Source organism: Pristiophorus japonicus, chromosome 17, assembly GCF_044704955.1.
Source record: "Pristiophorus japonicus isolate sPriJap1 chromosome 17, sPriJap1.hap1, whole genome shotgun sequence".
Classification (NCBI taxonomy): Eukaryota; Metazoa; Chordata; class Chondrichthyes; family Pristiophoridae; genus Pristiophorus; species Pristiophorus japonicus.
In genome coordinates this window covers 20840601-20867829 of record NC_091993.1, presented here as the reverse complement: position 1 = coordinate 20867829, position 27229 = coordinate 20840601, and the positions used below count along the sequence as shown (strand labels likewise).

Sequence of the window (27229 nt, the reverse complement as noted above, 5' to 3'; positions counted from 1 at the left end):
GATTTATCCTTTCGAATTGGGAGCGGGGCTTTGAGTTCTTTCAATTTAACAATAGTAAGTTTTAATCCATTATCTCATGCCGCCTTTCTCGATATCATGAATGTTAACAAAGGCTGTTTGGAAAGTACCACAGGAGTTGCATGTCAGTCAATAGTAGTTCTGGTGTGTAGATACGAAGCGGAAAATGCTCTTTATAATCAAAATTGATAGGAGCAGTCTGATTTTCAATAATTATTCAAAACTAATCATATTAGTATATTATTTCATGTATGATAGAAAACATGATAGAAAAAGGTAATGCATCTGAGATTCACTGGCAGAGAAACCCAGTTTCACCACATCATCTCCTTCACTCTCAAATACCCAAAGATTTCCACCACAGCTCTCCCTGGCTCATGAACACATTGAGTTCCGTTGATCCTCATTGTTGCTGTCCATGGCTTGGCAAATTGAAGACAGGTTTCTCTCTAGTGAGCTTCGTCATATCCTGGAACTGTTTCTTCAGGTGCTTTCAGGATGTTCACTCCATGTTCAACTGGCTTATTTCCTCCCAAACATTCTCTAGCAGTTGGGCAAATGTTGCCAGAATGGTACACACACACCACACATCTTGCACTTCTGACAAAGGGTCATCGACCCGAAACGTTAACTCTGCTTCCTCTCCACAGATGCTGCCTGACCTGCTGAGATTTCCAGCAATTTCTGTTCTTGCAGTCCTTCCCTGGAATTCAAGCATTTGGGAAGCAATCCAGGATGCCAGAATGGCCAGGACCAGCATCAATGTTACCTGGTAGGCCTATTGCCAAATCTGCCAGATCTACCCAAGATGCACAGATTAGCACAACTCTAATGATAGCTGCAAAAAGATTGATCTGGCCACGCCCCCTCCAAAAAATTTAGCAAAACTCTAATCTTCCCATCACAACTATGTGGATTAGATACCATGGGACACATGCCAGTTACAGCATGTGATGCAAGGACTCCACCTAGAACTAGGAAAGTAGCCAGCGGCCTGAGGTTGCCTTTTTGGAGACCTATGCAACAAGTGCCCTCTCAATAACCCACAACACACCCCTACAGAAGAAGGGATGGCCTGAACACAGCACCAATGAAAACACACTGCATCATTGCCCCACCCCCTCCAAATTGCACAGAAACTTACCCAACAGAAAAACACCCCGAAAAGTGTGGGATACCCCTGAGCTGGTACACAGCAATGTGAAAATGTACATCGGTACTGTATCATTGTGTGAATGTATACTGATACTGTGTCAGTGTAAGAATATACACAAGCACTGCATCAATTTGAGAAACTATGCCAGTGTGAGAATATACACTGATACACTGAGAGAATTTATACACAACACTGGCTTCACATCAACCATGGCGGTTCATTTTCTGTAAGCAGGAAGCCGAGAGACAGCAATAAAGAAACGAGTGGCATTTCTATTTAAAACAAAGCAGCAAAAATGCATCTGTTGTACAGCAAGAATAAAAAAAATACAAAACAGTACATGCAGCAGAAACAGTCACTGTACACAATTTTAAAATACTTACAAAAGGCAGAACTCCTTTTTATTTGTTCGAAAGTGTTCTTAGCATTAATGTTTAAAGAGCGTTTTGACAGCCAAAGATTACATGTTCAATCTTGTAAACCTTAAAGATTACATGTTTAATTTTGTAAACCATAATCCTGGCTGTCAGTTAGATAAAGTTTTTAAAGTTTACAAAAATAAAGCGAGTCTTCTTTTGAGATTTCTTTCTTTCCCACCTCATACATCCTTACCTTGTTGTCACCTCCTAAAGCACTGCTTCTTTTCCTGCCCTATGAACTGCCCAGCACCAAGTAGCAATTTTCTCCGCTGGAATAGCTGAGTATGGAGGTCAAATTGATCGTGTCAGTCAAGCTCAACCCCCGATTGCCACATTAAAGGCAAGCTCAGAATGCATCCAAGCAGCATTGTGCAGCTTCAGGACTTTCACACTAGAGATGCTTTGCATTAAGTGGGTCCCCTATAGTGTCAGAACATGCCTCGTTTTGTGATTTTTCTTTGCTCAGCAGGCTAAAGGATGTTAGTTCTGGAGAACGGAGCACTTTCTATTTTAGTATATAGGATCCAAAACTTAGCTCATGTTCAAATAGGACGCCAAGGTAGTGCACAGTCTTGAGACAATGCTGAGTAGGGGGGGTGACATTGGTCATAAGGCTATAGAGTATGCAGCAGGGGCAGAAGACAATGGCTTCAATCTTCCTTGTGTTTGACCGGAGGAAGCTGGGACTTATGCGGACAATCAGTCTGGCAACAAAGGTAGTGGAGGGGTTGACCGACATGGTGGAGAAGTAGAGCTGGGTTTCATCAGGGTACATGAGGAAGCTGAACCATTGTTTCTGGATGATACGGCCAAGAAAATCAAGATGTGGCTCCCTCTACATTGCCTCATCCAGCACATCCAGATCATGTAGAGCATGGGTTAAATGCAACGTACACCGACCTTTGTGTCATCCCATCTAACACTCCCAGGTCAGGTACAGCACGAGTTAGATGCAGAGTAAAGTTTGCTCTACACTTTTCTATCAAGCACTCCTGGGTCAGATACAGAATAAAGCTCCCTCGACCCCAACAATGTGCCTCAGCCCCAAATGCAACAGTATGGTGTTTTCTCATTTCCAACAACAGCCAGCCTGTGGCCTCTCTGAATGAGACTGGCAAGTTCACAACAGTTTTGTTCTGTGGACATGTACCCATCAGGAATTGAACTGAAACTGCCCAAACTCATTTCACATAGACCGTTACAGCCAGTGGAAAGAGGAGACTTTCATCCCATCAATCTGGGCTGGATTTAAATCTCTGTCCGAGAGGCAAAATCCAGTACACCCACCAGCCCTATACATAAATTAATGTCTTGACAGCTTTTATAAAAGACATTAGAGAATCAAGTTGTAAACTGTTCCTCTGGAGAATATTAGTGACTCAGCATGCTTGATTCTCAGCCTCACAACCAAGAGTTGTCCACTCTGCTACAACTTCAAAATCATTGCTTTATGTAGACTCATGATTCGTTTCTTGTTGAAATGTGTCATCTAAACACGTAACCAAAAAATAACTGATAGTTGTACCACCATTTTGATTGCTATTCTAACAACCAGCATTTGGCAGATAACTATAAAAAAATGGTCAGTTCCAAAACTGGGATTAGGCATTCTCTTAAGGTAATGCAAGGTGTCCGCTACACCAGATTAGGATATACTGGGGTGTAAAATGGGCTTTAAACAGCAAAGTGGAGAAGCGTCCCACAGATTCCCACAATTCCTCAACTTGACGCACACAAAGCACAGGCCACCCAAACAGGTCACACACAACGCAGGAACAAAGCACAAGGACACACACACACGCAAGCAAATTAATACACTTAAAAAAAAAAAGGAGATCCGATGATTTTGATCCTTCCCTGTGAGAACAGCTATCAAACCTAATCTGAGGAAGGGCATTCTTGCTATTGAGGGAGTGCAGCGAAGGTTCAGCAGACTGATTTCCAGGATGGCAGGACTGACATATGAAGAAAGACAGGATCGACTAGGCTTATATTCACTGGAATTTAGAAGAATGAGGGGGGATCTCACAGAAGCATATAAAATTCTGACGGGATTGGACAGGTTAGATACAGGAAGAATGTTCCCGATGTTGGGGGAAGTCCAGGGTTCACAGTCTAAGGATAAGGGGTAAGCAATCTAGGACCGAGATGAGGAGAAACTTTTTCACCCAGAGAATTGTGAACGTATGGAATTCTTTACCACAGAAAGTTGTTGAGTCCAGTTCGTTGGATATATTCAAAAGAGAGTTAGATGTGGCCCTTATGGCTAAAGGGATCAGGGGGTATGGAGAGAAAGCAGGAGCGGAGTACTGAAGTTGCATGATCAGCCATGATCATACTGAATGGTGGTGCAGGCTCGAAGGGCCGAATGGCCTGTTCCTGCACCTATTTTCTATGTTTTCTAAACCTAAACTCTTGAACTCATGGTGGCTTCTGCAGCTTCCTCGCTGTGTGTGATCAGGTTGTCTCTAGCCAGGGGATATAGTCACCCAGTGCTGGTATTTTTGATCCTTTATTTTGCTGAGATATTCTGTCCTTGGGTTTCACCTTCACTGTTATAATCATTAATCTCAATGTTATTCTTTATATTCTGTGTTCTTTTTATAAAAAAGAAAAGTGAATTGAAACAAGTTTACTTTTTCTATTTCTGCCTACTCACCAAAGCTTCATCACAATTCTGCTTTAAAATGTCGTCTTGCTAGATTTTTGTAACATTTTGGAATAAAAGTGCTTTTCTTCATAAGCATTGCGTTTTCTTGACTGCACAGTGGGCATTTGTGCTAATGAATTCTTTAACATCACATGTGGTATCCAACTGTTCGGCTATCCCACTGGATTTTTCCGGACGTCAATGATCCCAGGATTGAAATAAGGAATGTTTGCATTGAGGCTTGCCTGTCTGAGTGTTTTCTGGGATTTCTGCCCAGGTGCGAGACTCCAGTGCATGGCACCCTCTGCAGGCTGCACCACCCTATTGCATGGATGCTCCAGTGAGTCCCGTAGTCTCAGTTCTTCCAACCCGGGCTGATCCTCTGTTGGCAGGGATGACCTTCGCCAAGTGGGTGGCAATGGCGCGTGAGCCATATCTCGGAGCTCTTCCTTGGATTTGGGAACTTGTTCTGGAGTGGTCGATGGCACCGATACTTGCTCTGATGGAATATTATTCCCGCTTTCTTCTTTTCCAGGTAACGGGGGTACTCGGTCGACAGTTAGTGGAGCTCTGCCAACAACTCCAAGACCTGAAACAGATCAGAATGGGCATTATTTCAGTTTTCTCCCAGATCAGCATAAAAGCAATCTGCGATTTATTTTTGAGGGCACACATGCTCTTTCTCTCCTGAGCCATTACACGGCTGGGCCCTGCATCCAGGTCATCATTGGATGGTCAGATGTGTAGAAATGCACAGGGGCGCCCTGGTGAACGCACCTCACTTTACTTGATATCTCTCCCTTCCTGGGCACCATCTGACCTCCATTCGGAGCCTGCTTGTGGCACTGTGACTACCGGTAACAACATGTGAAGGACCGTGAGTGACAATCTGACCCTGGGGCCTTTTTGAAATTCAAAGTGTCAGGTTGGCTCAGTGGTAACACTCTCACGTCGGAATCAGAAGGCTGGAGGATCCAGCCTCACTGCAGAATTTGAACATGTAAGGTAGGCTGAGACTTAGTGCAGTAAGGAGACAGTGCTGCACAGTTGGAGATGCTACCTTTCAGATGAGATGTTCAATGTCCGCCTATTCAGGTGGATGCAAAAGATCCCATGGCACTATTGGAAGAACACGGTGGGGTGGGTTCCCCCAGTATCCTGCCCATCATTTATCCCTCAACCAACATCACCAACGCTGAGTAATTGCTCATTTATCCCATTGCTGTATGTGGAAGTCTGCAGTGTGCAAATTTACTGCCGTGTTTGCCTACATCACAATAGTGACTGCACTTCAACAATAATTAATTGGCTGTAAAACACGACAGGACTACTGAAAGGTGCTATTTAAATGAAAGTTCTTCTTCATATTTAACACGAGCACCAACAGGGGCTTTAAATATCATTAATCATTGGTCTGATTCAGATTTGAGGGGCAGTCCACAGAAGGAGCACAATCCACCTCACTCACTCAGACACTTGGGATTGATGGAAAAGATGACAGAAATAAAGGGTGTCACAGGCCAGCGTGCATTAAATAAGAACATAAGAAATAAGAGCAGGAGTAGGCCCTACGGCCCCTCGTGCCTGCTCCGCCATTCAATAAGATCATGGCTGATCATCGACCTCAACTCCACTTTCCTGCCTGATCTCCATATCCCTTGATTCCCCTAGACTCCAAAAATCTATCTATCTCAGCCTTGAATATATTCAGAGACTCAGCATCCATAGCCTTCGGGCAGAGAATTCCAAATATTCACAACCCCGAGTGAAGAAATTCCTCCTCATCTCTGTCTTAGATGGCCTACCCCTTATCCTGAGACTGTGCCCCCTAGTTCTAATTACTCTACCTTCCATTAACATTCACTCATAGACAGGTTTTTTTTTTAAGAACAGTAACGTCTGAAAATGAGAACTCAGAAAATAAGGAGGAATTAAATAAAATTTATAACGGAGGAAGACAGACTATCACTCACACTCCCTCTTTAGCAAATGTAACATATGTTTTGTCAAAAAAGTTGCATGCACTGGTTGCTCTACGGGTAAAATACAAAGATTCCTGTGATTGAGAACGGGCCGCGAGGAAGCTGCAGTTTAATTGGAGTTCCTTACGTTTGCTCTGCTCAGCTGGTTGATTCAAGAGATAACTGGACAGCTCTCTCAGTTTCAGGTTCAGCTCATGGTTGGCTCGTTTATACCAGACCAGCTCCTTTTCCAGCGTCTGGATCCAGCCCTCATACTGCCTCTGACTCCCAGCAATTCCTTCATCCATTTGTCCTGTGAATAGACGACAGAAATAGAATAATGATTATTCCAGGGCTTGACAGGGTAGATGCAGGGAGGATGTTTCCTCTGGCTGAGCAGTCTAGAACCAGGGGTCACAATCCCAGAATAAGGGGTCGGCCATTTAGCGCTGAGTTGAGGAGAAACTTCTTCACTCAGAGGATGGTGAATCTTTGGAATTCTCTACCCCAGAGGACTGTGGAGGCTCAGTCTTTGAGTATATTCAAGACAGAGATTGATAGATTTTGGGATATTAAGGAAATCAAGGGATATGGGGATAGTGCAGGAAACTGGAGTTGAGGTAGAAGATCAGCCATGATCTCATTGAATGGTGGGGCAGGGTCGAGGGGCTGAATGGCCTACTCCTGCTCCTAATTCTTATGTTCTTATGACCACAAAGGTTTTGGAACTGTTCCACCAGGTGCCAGTGGTTTAGACAAAATCTTTTTTGCTGCCAATTCTCCCTCTCTTTTCCAAAAGGTTCTGACATGTGGCGATGGTACGGTTTCATGGATGTTAACCAACTTCTGGTACCTCCTGACTGTTCTTCGTTTGTGAGCCTAGATAGTGAGTGTCAACATGATAGTCAACTGGGGGAATTCACAAGTGATCCCAATTCTGTTCTCATCTGACATCCCCACCCATGCACTTCCTGTATAGAGGTCGGGAGTGATCGTGAAGGAAGCCAGGATAATTTTTCCCTTCTTTAACCCGGGACGCTGAGGTTGATTAAAGTACTCTTACCACTGCCTGGCAAAAGTCAGTTAACTCAGCACAGACTGGGAGTTGAACCTGTGGCGTTCTGCTTTATATGGTTTACGATGAGAGATTGTATAGAATGGGCCGATACTCTCTGTAGTTTAGAAGAATGAGAGGTGATCTCATTGAAACATACAAGATTCTGAAGGGGATTGACAGGGTAGATGTTGAGAGGTTGTTCCCCCTGGCTGGGGAGTCTAGAACCAGGAGGCACAGTCTCAGGATAAGGGGTCAGCCATTTAAGATGAGGAGGAATTTCTTCACTCAAGAGGGTTATGAATCTTTGGCATTTTCTGCCCCAGAGGGCTGTGGATGCTGAGTTTCTGAATATATTCAAGGCTGAGATAGATAGATTTTTGGAGTCGAGGGGAATCAAGAGATATGGAGATCGGACGGGAAAGTGGAGTTGAGGTCGATGGTCAGCCAGGATCTTATTTAATGGTGGAGCAGGCTCGAGGGGCCGTTGGGCCTACTCCTGCTCCTATTTCTTATGTTTTTACACTCTTAGAGCTGTACTGGATGGTGCTTCTGTCAAATGGGAAACAGTCCAGGGTGAAATGAGTTGTAGGAACTCAAGCCAACTCACAATTGATCTGAATCTACACCATAACGCTGTCATCATAAAGGATAATTAATAAAATTTAAAAGAAATAAGAGAATACATGCAGTATAAAAGAATATGCATCACGATAGTGCCCATATCGCATCAGAGCACCGGGGCACAATACGCAACAGTGTACCACGCTGTGCATGCTCCGTGGATGCAGTCAGTCACTACCTCTGCAGTGCTGCAGCAGGAGCTGCAGGTTCCGCTCGTGCTCCTTCTGCTGGAGAGTGAGGCGACGATCCGTTTCCAGTTGCTGGCGCTCCACCGCCGCCTCCAGCCAGTAAACAAGCTTCTGTTGCTCCTCCGCGCGCATCTCCAGTTCCATGAACGCCAGCTGCGTCTTGCGTTCCTCTTCGCGGAGTGTCACCACCTGCAGGAACACAGTGGCACTGCTTCAGAAGGACGCTGCATAGAGCGCAGTCCCACTGCTGCTTGCTGCACCTGACCAAGAAGCGATGTACGGCTGCAGGGCGCGAGCCGCGCTACTAACAACCTGCGCCGGCGACAAAATGTCCGAGCCCAATGCTGGCTCCCACAATGCCAGAAGGGGAACAGTCAATGCTCACTTTATTGTTTCCTCCCCCATATGTACTCCCTTACTCCTCTCCTGAAAATAGCTGTGTCTGGAGAAGGCAAACTGTGGCACATGGCTCCCCTGGGGAATAAACAAGGAACACTAAATAACAACTTGCATTTATATGGCGCCTTTAACATAGTAAAACCTCCCAAAGTGCTTCACGGAAGCGTTATCAAAGAAAATTTGACACCGAGCCACACACGGAGATATTAGCACAGGTGACAAAAAACTTGGTCAAAGAGATAGGTTTTAAGGAGCGTCTTAAAGGAGGAAAGAGAGCTACGGTTCCCCGTAAGCTGTGCTTCGTTCTGCGTGGTCTGTTTCTTTAAATGCGTGGTCCCTTTAAATTTCTGCGCATGCGCGGTATTTACAATGGAAAAGCCTGTGAGTGGCCTGCGCGGGACTTTGCAGATCACTGCATGGCTGCGCGCACACACAGCTTAGAGGGGAACACTGGTAGAGAGGCGGAGCAGTTTAGGGAGGAAATTCTAGAGCTTGGGGCCTCGGCAGCTGAAGGCACGGCCGCCAATGGTGGAGCGATTAAAAGCGGGGCAGGCCAGAATTGGAGGCATGCAGAGATCTTGGAGGGTTGTCGGGCTGGAGGAGGTCACAGAGATAGGGAGGGGCGAGGCCATGGAGGGTTTTGAAAACAAGAATAAGAATTTTTAAATCGAGGCACTGCTCAACCAGGAGCCAATGTGGGTCAGCGAGTGACGAGGAAGGGGGCGTGAACAGATCCACACATTAAAAGAAGATAAGCTACTTACCTTGTCAAAGTACTTGCAGAGCAGCGCTCTGGTTTCAGATGCTGAGAGGTAGCTCAGCTTTGCCATCAGGTTCATTTCGCACTGGGACAGCATGCTGGCAGAAGCACGCAGCACCCTCTGCCTACGTGTGATGGTCTCGTTCTTGTACTCAATAGCTGCATCAAGTGCCTCAATAGCTTCATCCAGCTGGAAAAGGATCCTTTCTTCCTGGAGAGCAACAATAGAATGCTGAAACAAATAATACTGCGGATGCTGGAAATCAGAAATAAAAACAGAAAATGCTGGAAACACTCAGCAGGTCAGGCAGCATCTATGGAGAGAGTAACAGAGTTAAGGTTTCAGGTCGATAACCTTCCATCAGAACTCTGAAGAGTCATCGATCTGAAATGTTAATTTACCCACTGAGCAATGGGCGGAGGCACACATATGCTATAATGCGACAAGATAAATCTGAACTTTTACACAGGGAATTGTTGTGATCTGGAATGCGCTGCCTGAAAAGGGTAGTGAAAACAGATTCAATCGCAACTTTTAATGGGGAATTGGATAAATACTTGAATATTTATACTTTAAAAAATAAATATTAGCATTAGACAGAAGTTTGTAACTGCAGCATAGTTTTATGTCCTGGCTGAAAGGTGTGTGAGATTTGAATTTTACAGAACTATTCTGTACCAATGCACAGCTGAACGGATAGTGTTTACATTTTAACAATGTCTCTCTTGAGTGCCATTGAAAAGCATACACCAGTGCCCCCAAATGGCTCAACTGGGAAGTGCACTACCTGACGGGCTACTGAGCTCACACAATAAGAGTGTCGACTTAGGTGAGGCACCAGAGGGCAGTAGTCACCTGTGGAACCCCAACACAAATCAACACCTTCAGGAGAGAAAGAACTCAAAAACCAGCCACCGGTGAACAGGAGGCTCAAAGACACCAGTTAAACGGTCCCTGAAACCACAGGCACCATAGCAACTAGAGAGCCAACCAGACCTTTGCTGAGGGGATGTCAGTCATCAGTCCATCTAACTTATTGCAATTTTTGGACCTATTATAGCATTTCAAAACATAATTTATATTAGCTTACTAGCAGATCTCCCATGGTTTTATATACTGTTTAACAACTATAGGAATGTTATGAACAAAAATCGCTAGATTTTTGAATATTAAGGGAACCAAGGGATATGGGGACAGTGCAGGAAAGTGGAGCTGAAGTAGAAGATCAGCCATGATCTTATTGAATGGTGGAGCAGGCTCGAGGGGTCAAATGGCCTACTCCTGCTCCTAATTCTTATGTTCTTACAAAGTGATAAAGAAAGCATTATAAGAAGTATGTCATTTATAGTAAGTGTTCTCTACTTCAAAACTTTACATAATACATAGACAGAAAGAGGTTTATACTGGGAGTGTACGACAGATACTGTGCATGAATATACAATCCACTGTGTTGTAACTCAGCTACACCGCATCAATTCTGTTGTGCAGTGAGTAGGCTGCAACTGGCTCTGCGCCAGCCATCTCATGAGTACCTAGGGTTTTGTGCATTCGGCAAATGAGCCAAAGGTAGGCAGGGGAAACGTTTCAAGGACCCCCTCAAAGCCTCCTTGATAAAAGTGCAACATCCCCACCGACATCTGGAGTCCCTGGCCAAAGATTGCCTTAAGTGGAGGAAATGCATCTGGGAGGGCGCTGAGCACCTCGAGTCTCATCGCCGAGAGCATGCAGAAACCAAGCGCAGGCAGCGGAAAGAGCGTGCGACAAACCTGTCCCACCCACCCTTTCCCTCAACGACTGTCTGTCCCACCTGTGACAGGGACTGTGGTTCTCATAGTGGACTGTTCAGTCACCTAAGAACTCATTTTTAGAGTGGAAGCAAGTCTTCCTTGATTCCGAGGGACTGCCTATGATGATGCATTCGACGGAAATACATGGTTTCAGGGACACACTATTTAGCCAACACGGTGGAACTATTATTCTAACATACGAGTGGTTCTGTTTGATGTTACAATGCGGCAGGGGACAGATTGGTTTCTCTCACAACGGGCCGCACCTCTGCTGACAGCAGGTTTCCCATCCGCAGTTTTTCATCCAGCTCGGTGCGCTGTTTCACCATCTGATCCTTCTCGTGTCGCAGGTTGGAGATCTCCTCGCGGATTTCCTGTTGGTTGTTGGCACTGCCGTTACGCAACTGCCCATTCTTCTCCGACAGTTCCTTCTCCAGAGATTCAATCCGGCTCGACACTCTCACAATGTCATTGCTCAGTGCCTAAAGGGGGCGGGGGGGGGGTGCGGGGGGGGAGAAAGAAATACCCAACATATTGAGGCCTTAAAATGAATCAAACCAAAGTCAGAAAATCTACCTTTTACTTTGTAAACTTCACGGCAAACGAGCCAAAGGTGGGCAGAGGAAACGTTACAGGGGCATCCTCAAAGCCTCCCCGAAAAAGTGCAACATCCCCACCGACACCTTGGAGTCCCTGGCCAAAGACCGCCCTAAGTGGAGGAAGTGCATCCGGGAGGGCGCTGAGCACCTCGAGTCTTGTTGCCGAGAGCACGCAGAAACCAAGCGCAGGCAGCGGAGGGAGTGTGCGGCAAACCAGACTCCCCATCCACCCATTCCCTCAACGACTATCTGTCCCATCTGTGACAGGGACTGTGGTTCTCGTATTGGGACTGTTCAGCCACCTAAGGACTCATTTTAAGAGTGGAAGCAAGTCTTCCTCGATTCTGAGGGACTGCCTATGATGATGATGAACCTGATGTTAGCAGCTAAATGTGTTACAGTGTAGCACAGGTCCATAAAGAAAAAGAAAGACTTGCATTTATATAGCGTCTTTCACAATCACCGGGCGTCTCAAAGCGCTTCATAGCTAATGAAGTGCCTTTGAAGTGTAGTCACAGTTGTAATGTAGGACGAGGTCCCAGGTTTACTCACTAGTCTGCATGGAGCGAGCTGATCTTAAACTGGGGTATCGGATTGGGCGCTACAATTGGCTTCAGCATCCCTGGGCTGCGGAATGGAAAATCAGCCATCGTTCCCACTACTGATCAGTGTCCAGTAACTTCCTGCTGGGCATCAGGCTCGGCAAGATTACAGCTGAATACCCTGACAATATCCATTGTCCAGGCTTACATATATAGCACAGTATATACGAGATAAGGAAGGGCTGCTGACACTAGTAGAACCATATCCATCACGAGTCAGCTCCTCCAGGAGAGGATGGGACAAAATTTGAAAAATGAAACTTTGATAGTCTTGTATGCACTTGACTCGTGATCTCTAACTCTCATAACTGATAGGTTAGGCGTTAAAGCTGAGGCCCTAATAGGATCTCAGTCTCATTCTTTTACCTAATAGGGTCTTGTTTTTATTACCTAACTGAATAGTGCCCTCTTAGGCTCTCAATTGATAGAATCTTGGGGGCCGAAATTGCCCCTTTCTATGAGGGCTGTGACCGCCTCAAAGAGGCAGCCACGGTTCGGTGCTCAGTTGTCGCAGAGGCTGCCATTTTGTATATTGCCCTCCTTTCGTTTTGGAGCGCTGTAGGGGACCATCCTGTCCGTTTTCCCGCCACGTTGTGCACGCACCGACCACTTACTGACCGGCGACGACCCCTTGTGGCAATTGCTCCGTGTGGAATTGCCCCGTGGGAATAGCGCTGCCGCCAATCGGTGCCCCCGACAGCTTTTTCGGTCGGTACCCCTTTTTTGGCTGAGTGGCCCGGGGGTGCTGAAGCCAATTGTCGCGCCCAATCCGATACCCCAGCTAAGATCAGCTCGCTCAATGCAGACTAGTGAGCAAACCTGGGACCTCATCCTACATTACAACTGTGACTACACTTCAAAAGCACTTCATTGGCTGTAAAGCGCTTTTCAGACGTCATTGTATTATTTACTGTCGGCCAACTGCTAAGTTGGGCCGACAATTATGCCCGCGGGTTCAGGCCGGACCGCCAACATGCAGCCTAGCATCCCCTCTTGGGTGCCAGGTCGCTGGCCCCGGCAAAACCCTCGCTGATGACCCAGTGTTTGCCACCAAAGTGGCTGCAGAGTTCACATCGGCCCTCTCCTTTAACTGAAGGGGAGGGACATTGTGACGCCATCAGCGACGCGCTGATGACTTGGAGCGTCGGCTGCTCCGACCCACCCCGTTAGTGGCGACCACTCTGCCCACACGTCCGTCCCGACCGCACTTCTGCCCCTCTCCTGACACCAACACCGCTCCGACCGGAAACAGAAACCAAGGAGCTGAAAATCGGCAGCATGTCCGCCCCCATGCACTGGAGCGGACGGAGCACCTAGAAAATGGTAGGTGTGCCCCGTTTCGACGGCGGGCAATTTCGGCCCCTTGCTCGTCCACCTGACTGAATTGCACCCTCTCAATCTCTCGCCTGATGAAAGCACAGCTTCTCGCCCGACTCGAGCACAGCCTCCTGCAGTCTCACCTGACTGGACTGCAGCCTCTTGCTCTCCAGCCCACTCTTCTCCTGAAGCAAGGCCTCTTTCTTTTCGACAATGGTCTCCCGTTTGTTCAGCTCCTCTTCCAGGTCATCCAGCGCCTTCCGTTGTTCCAAAACCTTCTCAATCTCCGTGTCCAACCACCTTTTCTGCTCCTCAATTTTCTACAAACAAAATGGATCGTCAATAGCCATTTCAGAGCAAGGGCTCAAAAAGCAGCCGTTCCCTCATAAGAAATCAAGGGCCTCGAAAATCCACAGGCCTTTCGCTGCACTTCCCCCAATTTTGTCAGCACCCGGACACATCGCGTGCCAACCCCTAATGTGAGTAGCCGCAGTGAGGGGGAAACGTCACAAAAAATTCCCCCAAACCCCACCCACACCTCGCCACAGGGGCCGTGGTAGGAACATAAGAACATAAGAATTAGGAACAGGAGTAGGCCATCTAACCCCTCGAGCCTGCTCCGCCATTCAACAAGATCATGGTTGATCTGGCCGTGGACTCAGCTCCACTTACCCACCCGCTCCCCATAACCCTTAATTCCCTTATTGGTTAAAAATCTATCTATCTGTGATTTGAATACATTCAATGAGCTAGCCTCAACTGCTTCCTTGGGCAGAGAATTCCACAGATTCACAACCCTCTGGGAGAAGAAATTCCTTCTCAACTCGGTTTTAAATTGGCTCCCCCGTATTTTGAGGCTATGCCCCCTAGTTCTAGTCTCCCCGACCAGTGGAAACAACCTCTCTGCCTCCATCTTGTCTATCCCTTTCATTATTTTAAATGTTTCTATAAGATCACCCCTCATCCTTTTGAACTCCAAAGAGTAAAGACCCAGTCTACTCAATCTATCATCATAAGGTAACCCCCTCATCTCCGGTATCAGCCCAGTGATTCGTCTCTGTACCCCCTCCAAAGCTAGTATATTCTTCCTTAAGTAAGGTGACCAAAACTGCACACAGTGCTCCAGATGCGGCCTCACCAATACCCTGTACAGTTGCAGCAGGACCTCCCTGCTGTTGTACTCCATCCCTCTCGCAATGAAGACCAACATTCCATTCGCCTTCCTGATTACCTGTTGCTCCTGCAAACTAACATTTTGGGATTCATGCAGAAGGACCTCCAGGTCCCTCTGCACCGCAGCATGTTGTAATTTCTCCCCATTCAAATAATATTCCCTTTTACTGTTTTTTTTTCCCCCAAGGTGGATGACCTCACATTTTCCGACATTGTATTCCATCTGCCAAACCTTAGCCCATTCGCTTAACCTATCTAAATCTCTTTGAAGCCTCTGTGTCCTCTACACAACCCGCTTTCCCACTAATCTTTGTGTCATCTGCAAATTTTGTTACACTACACTCTGTCCCCTCTTCCAGATCATAGGAAGGTAAGAATCTCCTAGGCTTTAAATTTAAATAATCTCTTTTAAGATGCTCCTTGAAAACTACCTCTTTGACCAAGCTTTTGGTCACCAATCCTAATATCTCCTTATGTAGCTCGTGTCAATTTTTTTTTTATTGATAACGCTTTTGTTAAGCACCACGGGATGTTTTGCTATGTTAAAGGCACTACATAAATGCAAGTTGTTGTTGTTGCTTTGTAGTAGGCTGGGAATTTTCTTGGCCCTGGTCTTGGATCTGCTGGTGGGTGGTTTCCTGGGGGAAGGAGAGGCATTTTAACTTCGCCTGCGATGGCTGTGGGGCCCACGTGGTGGAACAGACCTCAATCCCCACACCTGTGGGCCAAATACTGCCATCTTTGCGGGTGACTTGCACCGGGGTAAAAATATCTCCCATGCCAGTGGCGCTGGCACGTGCATCCAGACAAAAGCGACCGCCCAGCACTGCAGTACATGCCCCCGAGCTTTGGCAGCTACCAAACACTACAAGACCTGCACCCAGCACCCCCTGCACCCGCCTCTGGCAGGTGCTTGGGATGTGCCCACAGCGGCATGCATGTCCGCCAGTTTTATGCAAAAGAAGGAACATTCCCCCAATCACGGATACTCCAGTAAGGTCAGTGGCGGAGGTTCCCCAGACTCTGATCCCGGCACTTAAGGATTTTCAGGACTCTGCTGTGCTTATTGGCCCAGAAACGAAGACATACTAGACTGGGTTAGATGTTTTGTGTTTTACCCTTCTGTCCTGAAGATGCTACTCTTAGTGGGGTAGCTGCTCCCATGGGCTTCAGCAGCCCTTTATCAGCTTGACCAACTGGCCATTCGTAATGTCTGATCCTAGACTGTGAGTACCAGCAGGCTATTTGGCTGGGAGGGGTAGTACACCTGTGCCTGACTCTGTCCTCACCCAATGTCTGCACACATTAACTTTTCAGCAAGCATCAGTGGATAGTGATCAGAAGTCGAAACCCTGACCCTTGGGTACTGAGGCCAATTGGAGTATGCCTACACCTGGTTGAGATCAGATAAGGCAGCACAGACAGGAGGCAGAACCTGGGACCGTCCTGGTCCTTAAGGCTCAGTCCAACACTGGGCAGTGCACTTTCCCGGGATTTGTTCAGTTTTGCCTAATTTTTATAAACAGGAAACCTCTTGGATCAGCTCCTGAATTTCCTTTGAGAACATAAGAAATAGAAGCAGGAGTGGGCCATTTGACCCCTTGAACCTGCTCCACCATTCAATAAGATTGTGGCTGATCGCCGACTCAACTCCACTTTCCCATCCGATCCCCATATCCCGTCATTTCCCCTAGAGTTCAAAAATCGATCGACCTCAGCCTTGAATATACTCAATGACTGAGCATCCACAGCCCTCTGGGGTAGTAAATTCCAAAGATTCACAACCCTCTGAGTAAATAAATTTCTCCTCATCTCAGTCCTAAATGGCCGACCCCTTATTCTGAGACTATGCCCCCTAGTTCTGCTCTCCAGCCCGGGGAAACAGCCTCTCAGGTTCTACTCTATCAAGCCCTCTCAGAATCTTATTTATCATCACTCATTCTTCTAAACTCCAGAGAATGTAGGCCCATTCTACTCAATCTATTTCCGTAGGATAACCCTCTCATCCCAGGAATCAATCTAGTAAACCTTCGTTGCACCCCATCTAAGGCAAGTATATCCTTCCTTAGGTACGGAGACTGAAACTGTATGCAGTACTACAGGTGTGGTCTCTCCAAAGCCCTATATAATTGCAGCAAGACTTCCGTATCTCCTTACTCGGAGGGGCAGTGCTGAGGGTGCGCCACACTGTCGGAGGGTCGGTATTGAACTATAGGGGAGTCAAGGGTTATGGGGTACAGGCAAGAAAGTGGAGTTGAAGCCAAATTTAGATCTGCCACGATCTTATTGAATGGCGGAGCGGGCTCGAGGGGCCGTATGGCCTACAACCTGTTCCTATTTTTATGCTCTTTTCCCTCAACTCCATTTTCAATTAGCTCAGTGGTAGCTTGCTGAGTCGATTGTGTGAAATTAATAATTACACATCAGTAAAACCTGTTGAGAAGAAGTGCTAAATAATAAGAACATAAGAACATAAGAATTAGGAACAGGAGTAGGCCATCTAGCCCCTCGAGCCTGCTCTGCCATTCAACAAGATCATGGCTGATCTGGCCGTGGACTCAGCTCCACTTACCCGCCCACTCCCCGTAACCCTTAATTCCCTTATTGGTTAAAAATCTATCTATCTGTGACTTGAATACATTCAATGAGCTAGCCTCAACTGCTTCCTTGGGCAGAGAATTCCACAGATTCACAACCCTCTGGGAGAAGAAATTCCTTCTCAACTCGGTTTTAAATTGGCTCCCCCGTATTTTGAGGCTGTGCCCCCTAGTTCTAGTCTCCCCGACCAGTGGAAACAACCTCTCTGCCTCTATCTTGTCTATCCCTTTCATTATTTTAAATGTTTCTATAAGATCACCCCTCATCCTTCTGAACTCCAACGAGTAAAGACCCAGTCTACTCAATCTATCATCATAAGGTAACCTCCTCATCGCCGGAATCAGCCTCGTGAATCGTCTCTGTACCCCCTCCAAGGCTAGTATATTCTTCCTTAAGTAAGGTGACCAAAACTGCACGCAGTACTCCAGGTGCGGCCTCACCAATACCCTATACCCAATAATAAAACAGACCCGCGTATTACTGTTAAAGTATATATTCAACGGAAAGTTCATGTAGATGAGGGTCACTGGAGCTGCTCAGTCTGTACTCAGTATGGGTCACCACCTTCAGGACTGGGGGACTAAGGAAAGAAAAATCAGAGGGATGCAAACAAGCAATACAGTTAAAAAGAAACTCCTTTGGTAAAGTTGAGCGGATCCAGTCAGAACTCCCAATGCACTGTGTTCAGGTGCAAGGTCTTGCTCTTTCAGCTTCATGGCTCAGTATCATTTTACCTGCTGCTCTTCGAGGCTGATAACCGACCCATTGCTTCCACTCCTTCTCTTCCTTTGGAAGGCTGCGATCTCTTCGGTTTTAATCTTCAGAATCTTTTTCTGCTGCTCGTGTTTTATTTCAAGCTCCTGCACACAGAAGGGGGCAAGATTAGCACTTCATTATCCTTTGGGGGCATTCACAATCTACCGGGAATTTCCATATCCTGTTCCACACACAGTCCCCGATCACCCAGCATCTCGTCATCGCTGGCTCTGTCCCCTCGATACATTGAATTAAAATCCTCGCCCTCATCTTCGTACTCTGGCACAGCTTTACCCGATACAAAAGCAAAACACTGCGGATGCTGGAATCTGAACTAAAAACAGAAAATGCTGGAAATCTCAGCGGGTCAGGCAGCGTCTGTGGAGAGAGAAAGAGAGTTAACGTTTCAGGTCGATAACCTTTTGTCAGAACTGGCGAATGTTTGAAATGAACGGATTGTTAAGGAGCACTGAAAGGAGGAGGGGAATAAAGAACAAAAAGGGAAGGTCTGTGATAGGGTGAAAGACAGGAGAGATTAGAGAGACAAAAGAGATGATGGGCCGACTTGAAACAGTAATGGCAGAAGTTAGAAAAGGTTAGTCTCGATAGGATGTGAATGGCGGAATAATTGCCAGCTGCCATGGGAGACAGAGAGAAAAAAACTACATAAGGTCGGGGGGGGGTTAAAAAAAAAGGAGGAAAGGGCACTAAATATGGGCAGAGGTTATGGTCTAAAATTGTTGAACTCAATGTTGAGTCCAGAAGACTGTAAAAGTGCCTAAACGAAAGATGAGGTGCTGTTCCTCGAGCTTGCGTTGAGCTTCATTGGAACAGTGTAACAGGCCGAGGACGGAGATGTCGGAGTGGGAGTGGTCGCAGTGGGAGTGGGAGTGGAGCGGGAGAATTAAAGTGACAGGCGACCGGAAGCTTGGGGTCACGCTTTTTTCTCCTCCCCTTTTCAGTGCTCCTGAACAATCCTTTCATTTCAAACATTCATCAGTTGTGACGAAGGGTCATCGACCCAAAACGTTAACTCTGTTTTTCGCTCCACAGTTGCTGCCTGACCCGCTGAGATTTTCAGCATTTACAGCTTTTCCCAACCCTGTCTCTGCAGTCTTCTCCTCTTCTGTACCTCTTGGTCTTCCGACTCTGGCCTTTTGTGCATCCCTTCTCACTTCACCCTACCAGTGGTGGCTGAGCCTGCAGCAGCTTTCGTTACACGCTTTGGAGCTTCCTCCTTAAATTCCTCTGCCTCTCTACTTCTCGCTCCACCTTTAAACATCTTCTCAAAACCCATCCTTTGAACACAATTTTGGCTATGCTTCCTAATCGCTCACACTCATTCCTTTTATCGATTTATTTGCCTCACCTTTTCCATTGATGGCTGTATGGATCCTGGGATCTGCTATGTTGGCAGCTTGCACAGGGCGAGATGGCTGCTGTTGGGCCAGAATGCCCAGGAGATTCAAGCCAAATTGGGGGGGCTTGGGGAATGAATGTCCTGCAGACCCCTATCTAGGACCCCCTCCCCCCCTCTGTCTGCTGCAGCTGCTAATGTTTGAAGTGCTGGGGGCTGGAGGGTGGGTAGGGGGCTGCTGGCAACTCCCTGGCGCACTGGTGCAGTTCCTGGCTTTCGTTGAATGGGGATTTCTTTACCCAGTAGCCATAGCGGCAGAGAAACCGCTCTATCCCTGGGACTGAGCCATGCAAGCATTCAATCCCGGAGATAGAGAGGTTTCTCTGCTGCCATGGATGCTGGGTAAAGAGCTCACCATTGCACAAATGCCCTTTCTTTCACCCACTGCCGCCTCGCGTTGACCTATGTTCTCTAGAGTTTAGAAGAATGGGAAGTGATCTCATTGAAATATACAAAAGTCTTACAAGGTTTGACAGATTAGATGCAGGGAGGATGTTTCCCCTGGCTGGGAAGTCTAGAACCAGGGGTCATAGTCTCAGAATAAGGGGTGGGAATTTAAAATTGAGATGAGGAGAAATTTCTTCACTCAGAGGGTGGTGAACCTTTGGAATTCTCTACCTTAGAGGGCTGTGGATGCTCAGCCGTGGAGTATATTCAAGACAAAGATCGATAGATTTTTGGATATTAGGGAATCAACGGATATGGGGATAGTGCTGGAAAGTGGAGTTGAGGTAGAAGATCAGTCATGATCTTATTGAATTGCGGAGCAGGCTCGAGGGGCCGAATGGCCTACTCCTGCTCCTAATTCTTATGTTCTTATGATCTATGTGTCCCGCTTTTTAAGATGTAAATGGACTTGTTGAATTAAAGGCTGTCCGTAGTTCATAATTTGCAAGCGGATTCAAGTTGCAACTTATATCTGTTACCATGCAAGTTATTTGGGACTGTCAATAAAGTGCCTGTATTTTTTGCAGGTGTCTGTACCAGTTTCGGTGTACAGGTACTTGTTTTCAAATACAGAGGAGAGCTCATTGGGTTTCACTTTGCACAGAAAAACAGGCTGAATTCTGAAAGGTAAAACGGGACAATTCATCCAACCTCAGTGGAACCCCCAAACATGCACTGTGCTGTACCTTCACTCGATGTTTCCCTTTCTGCATCTCTGTCTCCAGTCGCCTTTTCTGATCCATTTCCTCTTTCAGTTTTTTCTGCAGCAATGCCTGCTGCTGCTTCATCAGCTGCACATTTCTCTCCATCTCGTGGATCCGCCGCTCGCTCTGCGATGACAGCGATACCAGCCGCTCTGTATCCCGCTTCTTCTGTCTTAGCGCCTGGAAACAACATTTATGCCAAGATTAGCAGCAGCTGATAGTCAGCCTTATGATAAAAAAAATCAGCCAGCACTTCTCCACTGCAGCAGGAAACAGAACTGGATGAATCCATTACTGTAGGTGAGAGAAAAAACTGAAAAGATTTGCACACAGGTCCTGAACTCTGAACGAAAACATTCTTCCCCCTCTCTTCTGAAGGTACTATAGTTCCACAAGTGCTAACCACCTTCTAGTATCTCACCTAAATGGCCATTCTTCATATGTGAGACAGCATGTGTGATTCCCCACTGAATCTGGGAACTGTGCATTCAATAATCTAGTGTATTTGTCCCTAGAATCAAACTTATTGCAGCCTGCTGCACTGAGACAAAAGTGGAAATTTTCCAATCAAGATTGCCCGATAGCATTATCTGTGCTCCCTGGGATACACAATTGGGGCACAAAGCAACAGTGAGTGACAGCGTACTATTCTGCAACAAAATAAACACCAAACTGCCATTCGAAAATAAATACTGGATCACTATTCTAAAATAAATAGCAGATCGCCATTCAAAGATAAATAGCTGAGCGCAGTTCAAAGCTAAATACTTAGATCTGGCACATATCGTACACTTTTATATTGCTGACACTGCAAGATTTTTCACCTCAGTCCAGCAGAATTGTTACTTGCTGTTGTTCACGGCACCTTTGCTGTGCAATTCAACCGTTTCAACAGGAGGCAGTGATACTACCAGCCACATCACCTCACACACCTGCACTTTACTCTGTGCGGCAACAATTTTTTTGTGGTACTCCTGCAGCTTGGTCCTTTCCATCGGGTCCCTGGGCTCTTTCTCCTCAAGGTCCTGGAGCTGTTTCTGAGCCTCTGTCAGCTCCACCCTCGCCTGTTCCGCCTCCTGCTCCAGCTCTTGAATCTTCCGACAGTACTGCTTGTTCATCGCCTGGGCGTCTCTCCCTAGCCACCCAAACACAAACCAGATTTAGCTGAAAATGTGGAGGGTTACTCACAGTACCAAACAGTTCACTACTGGTATATCCTGCTGCAATCTTACTGTCTCATTTATTTTATTTAGGGAATGCTGCAATTATAAGAGATGTTTTGAAGTTCCGTACATTGTTAAAATGTTCCATATTTAATGAAGGCATTAAAGCTGCCAAAGACAATTCAATTGATAAATGTAATCATGTTATTGTGAAATATCTATTTTTGGACTTTAGAAATTTCAGCTGCTGTGTTAAAAATGTAAATGAAAAAATTCTAAATGTATTTTGAGACAATCATGTTAATCTGTTAGCTCGATTGCGCAATCACAGTGATGCGCTTACATTAACGGCTTCCATTCTAAATGCAGAGATAGGAATTTATAATGGAAAAGTTGACACAAAAAGTGTGACAGAAAAGTGACGAAAGTAAGTCAAGTGGCGCAGACAGAAGTTGGTACAGACCAAAGACTTTTAATATAATGTACAAGTGTATTTATTAGAGCTAGATCTGTTGCTGCACTCCTCCTAAAATGTTACTGTCTTTCTTAATGTAATACTACTTCCATTCTCAAAAAGAACACCAAGTGAATTTTGAAGCTGACCAATTTCCTCACCTGTATTTTATTAGCAAAGGTCAGGGCTACAGCATTTAAATAAATCTATTTGAAATGGACCCCTTGTACCTGTTTTGATGAGTTCTTTGATGAGTTCTTCCTTCATACGGATGTTGATGGCCAGTTCCCGCATCTTGTGCTGCGCTTGGACGAGCCTCCACTCAGAGTTCTTCAGCGTGGGATGGTAGATAGGTGAACCTTCCCTGAATTCATTCGAGAACGGCAGAGAGTGGGCCCCATTCTGCTCTCCCCTCCTGCGTGGAGCTGCAGAACAAGAAATTAAGATGCACCAGCATTTAGGTTTTTCAAGCTGAAGCTGTGCACAATGCTGAGCTGAATAGCTAACAACCAGCTATTTTTTAAGGGCTGCCATGCAATAGGTCTTTTATAAAGAATAAATAACATAACTTTGTTTTATTTTCAAGCGATATCTGTCTACCCTTGCTGGAAGGATGTGTGTGTAAAGAAAGAACCGAATATACGAACAATGACAGACCCTATGGTCCATCGAGTCAGTCCTAAACAATTGTGATATCTTGTGTATCACAATATATACTCTGCACCCCACCCAAATCTATATGTCATTTTTTGTGGTCTGCCCCGGACTCAGTCAGGTCTACCCTGGTTCAGTTGCCTTGGTGAAGCACAGAGTTAGGACAGTGGGACCTGGTAGTCCCACCATGGTGCAACTGTCAGAGAAGCCCAAGTACTCTGGATCTCCTGTCACTCAAAAATAGAGAGGCAGTACAATGAGCTGCAGTAGTGAAATATGGCACTATGGAGCATTTGGGGCGTGTCCAACCTATGCTCTCCCACCGCCCCCATTAGAACCCTGCATCACAATGTGGAGGCACCAAACAGAGGTAAAATTCTTCTCTATAGAGAGGGCAAGATTAAAGTGACTGCCATTGCAGATTGCACTCAACACTCCTCACAAGAGCCAGTTTCAAGTCAGGATTGGTGGAAGTCTGGGAGGAGGCCAAACACTTGGATGTGGATGACACAGAGAGACATAATGGGTAAATTGGAATAAAATAAATTAAAGAGGGTGTATTACATTTAGAAAAAAATTACCTGATAAACTCAGCCATTAACTTAAGGGTTACACACCGAGAGAGATCTGGTTTCACCCATGGTCTGTGCTGGGTTTGCCGATTACAGCCAGGGCAGCAGTTGGGACACAACAATTGGTTTCAGTGCTTCTCGACTCGGGAGAGGAAGAGAGAAATCTGCCAGGAACCTGCTCCTGATCATTACCCTGTGATCCTTGCTGGAAAGTGTGCGTATGCAGACATTGTGGCCTATGTATTCTGCATTCCTCTGCCTTTGAAAAGTGGAGGCAGAAAGATGCCTCGGGGCAAGCTCTGGCTCTTCCTATGCTGTTTTCTAGGTGCCAATTCCACAGGGGCATAACAGAGACGCAATATGTGGGCAGGCATACGATAACAAAGGCAAATGCAGGAAACCTTCGCTGCACAGTTTAAATACGTCACTGGGGCCATTTATTTGCCCCAGGTGCCCAACATTTAATAATAGGCAGAAGAGGAGTCAGGGTCTGTGCAAATTCTCAGGCAGTGGCCAATGAGCACTTGTACAGATCAAGAGTGCAGAAAATATTTTATTTAAAAGAAAACGCAGTTTTGCAAGCAACCCAGAACTGCGACAGGTCCAAGCCTATAACAGTTGGTCCTTCCCCATCCCTCTGAGGGATTGAAAGTGGAAACCCTATGCCTAAGTGTCAATCTAACTTAGCTTTGACACTCTCCACAATCCTGTTTACTTATTGTATATGCTTTTACCTGAAGCGCGACCACTTGGGTGATATACCAGAGGGCAATTAGCAACTATGAAACCTGTACCATGGCGAGAGTCATTGCCTTCAGAAAAGGAGGGAATATATTTGGAAATAACCAAGTAAGTACAAAGGGCAGTGGATTCTCCCTGAATTGAACGGACTGATTGCTGCCCTTGCTGTCGTTAGTAACCAGACCATGAGAGGCTGCGTACATTTCATTACTTCACTCTGTGGACTGCTCGAGTCGCTGTCTCGGAGCAGGATGAGGCCACTTCTGCTTTTCACTGTGCTGATCATTCCAGGAACATCTCTTTTTGTCCAGGTCCGATTGATCTGGTGTCTGTTAGGGGATAAAGAATTAATCTCAGGACATCAGAGCAATGCAACATCTTTAAATATGTCTTCATTTCTCAGCAGAATACTAAACAGGACAACACAAAGACAGATGTTCAGCCTCTTTTTCCCTACTAGGGTTAATCAGGTTGCTAATATGGTACTGCTATTGATTTTGCTTCATATCAATTCCTGTATATTAACTTTTAGTGTTTGCCTGTTAAGTGAGTTTCTGTTAGAAGATTAAAAGTGTAACCATAAGACAGACTTGCTTTATTTTGGATAAATGTATGTTTAATATAGAATGCAGTGAAGGGCAACGGTCAGTTTAGACAGTAAACCTAATTTAAAGCAATTCCAGGCAGAGACAGTCAGAGAGCTTTCATTGATAAGAAATTCAGCAGTGGACAGACAAACTTTCTTTGTTTGCTCAAAACCTTGAAAGAAAGACTTGCATTTATATAGCGTCTTTCACATCCTCAGGACGTCCCAAAGCGCTTTACAGCCAATGAAGTACTTTTTTGAAGTGCAGTCAGTGTTGTAATGTAGGAAATGTGGCAGCCAATTTGCACACAGCACGTTCCCACAAAACCAGATAATCTGTTTTGTTATGTTGATTGAGGGATAAATATTGGCCAGGACACCTAAGTTAACCTCCCGGCTCTTCTTCAAAATAGTGCCATGGGATCTTTTATGTCCACCTGAGAGCAGACGGGGCCTCGGTTTAACGTCTCATCCGAAAGATGGTACCTCCGACAGTGCAAAACTCCCTCAGCACTGCACTGGAGTGTCAGCCTCAATCTTTGTGCTCAAGTCACTGGAGTGGGACTTCAACCTTCTGACTCAGAGAGTGCTACCAATAGATAAGGATAGCCCTACCCTATACATCTCTTCAGCTTCACAGGGAAGCAAGAGATGAGTGACATCTTTATGACAGTTAAGTGTCACACCAGGCTGATGAAGACATGATGGGGAGGCCCCTGTTGCATAGTTGATGGGCAAGACTATGTTTTGACCATCAATTCAAGCCATTACAGTTCCAATTGATTCGCAAAGCATAACATTCAACCATGCGATGGAGATATATTCTAGGGGCCATTAAGTCCCACAAGGCCACATTTGCGTAAGAAATGTAGACAAGTGATAACATTGCCTGTAGGGGGACCTTTGTTCATTAATGTCTCTAACTATTTTCAGCCTAATGATACAATTCACAGATCAACCGGGGTGAAACTATACCAAAGTTAGGGAGTTGTACTGGGAAGAAAATTCATTAAAACTAAAGCTATTGATAAGAACGTTAGAACATAAGAAATAGGAGGAAGAGTAGGCCATTAGGGCCCTCGAGCCTGCTCCACCATTCAATAAGATCATGGCTGATCTGATCTTGGCCTCAACACCACTTTCCAGCCTGTTCCCCCTAACCCTCGACCCCCCTGTAGTTCAAAAATCTGTCTATCTCTGCCTTGAATACATTTAATGATCCAGCCTCCACAGCTCTCTAGAGTAGAGAATTCCAAAGATTCACGACTCTCAGAGAAGAAATTCCTCCTCAACCCCATCTTAAATGGGTGACCCCTTATTCTGAAACGTGCCCCCTAGTTCTAGATTCCCCCACGAGGGGAAACATCCTCTCAGCATCAACCCTGTCAAGTCCCATCAGAATCTATATGTTTCTTAAGGGACATGGGAAGAAGCGAATGGTATTAGGTAATGCAGAAACATGTGAATTATCATGTCGGGTTTAACAAAAGGTATAAAGTTTGGGTGTTTGAACAGATACTTTGGAATTCGAAGGTCTGGCCAACAAAGTACACTGAACTCGGAACTACAATGTGTATTGAATTTCCCGGCTAAAACTTGCAAGGTTTTGTCATAAGTGTTGCAGTTCAGTGTATATTTTATTATTATATGCTTAATAAATCTGTGAGCGTCTACATTCAATGCTGTGAACCCTATGATTTTGAGGAGTAACTTATAAGTAAAGTGAGTGTCAGTTCAGTTTTGTCTTACCTGCTTTTTCCTTTACTCCTACAGGACTCATCCTCGTCTGGTTCCTCGTCGGACTGCAACACAGTTGACTCGCAGTCCTCGCTGAAGTCTCCGTGAAGCATAGGATCCTCGTCCGCCAGACTCACCTGCAAGCAGTGACTGCGGCTGCGAAACCCAGCGCCGGCACGCTCCATGGAACAGGCATCTGCACAAATCTATTGACAAAAGTAAGTAGCGGGGAATATGGTTTGGGGCCAGGCGAGAATGCAAAGTAACAAGAATAAGGTTAAGCAGGTGGCTGAAGATGCTGACATAGAAACATAGAAAATAGGTGCAGGAGTAGGCCATTCGGCCCTTCGAGCCTGCACCACCATTCAATATGATATGGCTGATCATGCAACTTCAGTGCCCCATTCCTGCTTTCTCTCCATACCCCTTGATCCCTTTAGCCGTAAGGGATACATCTAACTCCCTTTTGAATATATCTAACGAACTGGTCTCAACAACTTTCTGTGGTAGAGAATTCCACAGGTTCACAATTCTCCATTGTTGACACTGGTGTCTGAATCGAAGCCAGAATTACAGTAAAAAGTTTCCCCTCACTTGCTGCTGAACTTTCAACAGCAGTAATTAAAAAAATAAAGTCAATTGAACAAGTTCTGTTGTAATAATTGGTAACGGCAGCTCCCCAATGGCTTAGT

General features: G+C 45.8%; 1 protein-coding gene across 2 annotated transcripts in view; it reads right to left on the bottom strand.

Moving 5' to 3' along the window:
• Positions 1-1395: 1395 nt before the first annotated feature.
• kif7 (kinesin family member 7) overlaps positions 1396-27229 on the bottom strand; it is a 38463-nt gene continuing 12629 nt past the window's right edge. For both annotated transcript variants that reach the window (XM_070858455.1, XM_070858456.1), the window contains exons 7-18: positions 26550-26743; positions 24416-24543; positions 22478-22672; positions 21563-21765; positions 20613-20810; positions 18041-18166; positions 13679-13855; positions 11284-11499; positions 9234-9440; positions 8061-8259; positions 6353-6517; positions 1396-4832 (exon numbers count right to left, since the gene is read on the bottom strand). In XM_070858455.1, the coding sequence (XP_070714556.1) occupies positions 4417-4832; positions 6353-6517; positions 8061-8259; positions 9234-9440; positions 11284-11499; positions 13679-13855; positions 18041-18166; positions 20613-20810; positions 21563-21765; positions 22478-22672; positions 24416-24543; positions 26550-26743 (2424 nt within the window). In that variant the 3' untranslated portion in view covers positions 1396-4416. The remainder of the gene's footprint in view (positions 4833-6352; positions 6518-8060; positions 8260-9233; positions 9441-11283; positions 11500-13678; positions 13856-18040; positions 18167-20612; positions 20811-21562; positions 21766-22477; positions 22673-24415; positions 24544-26549; positions 26744-27229) is intronic.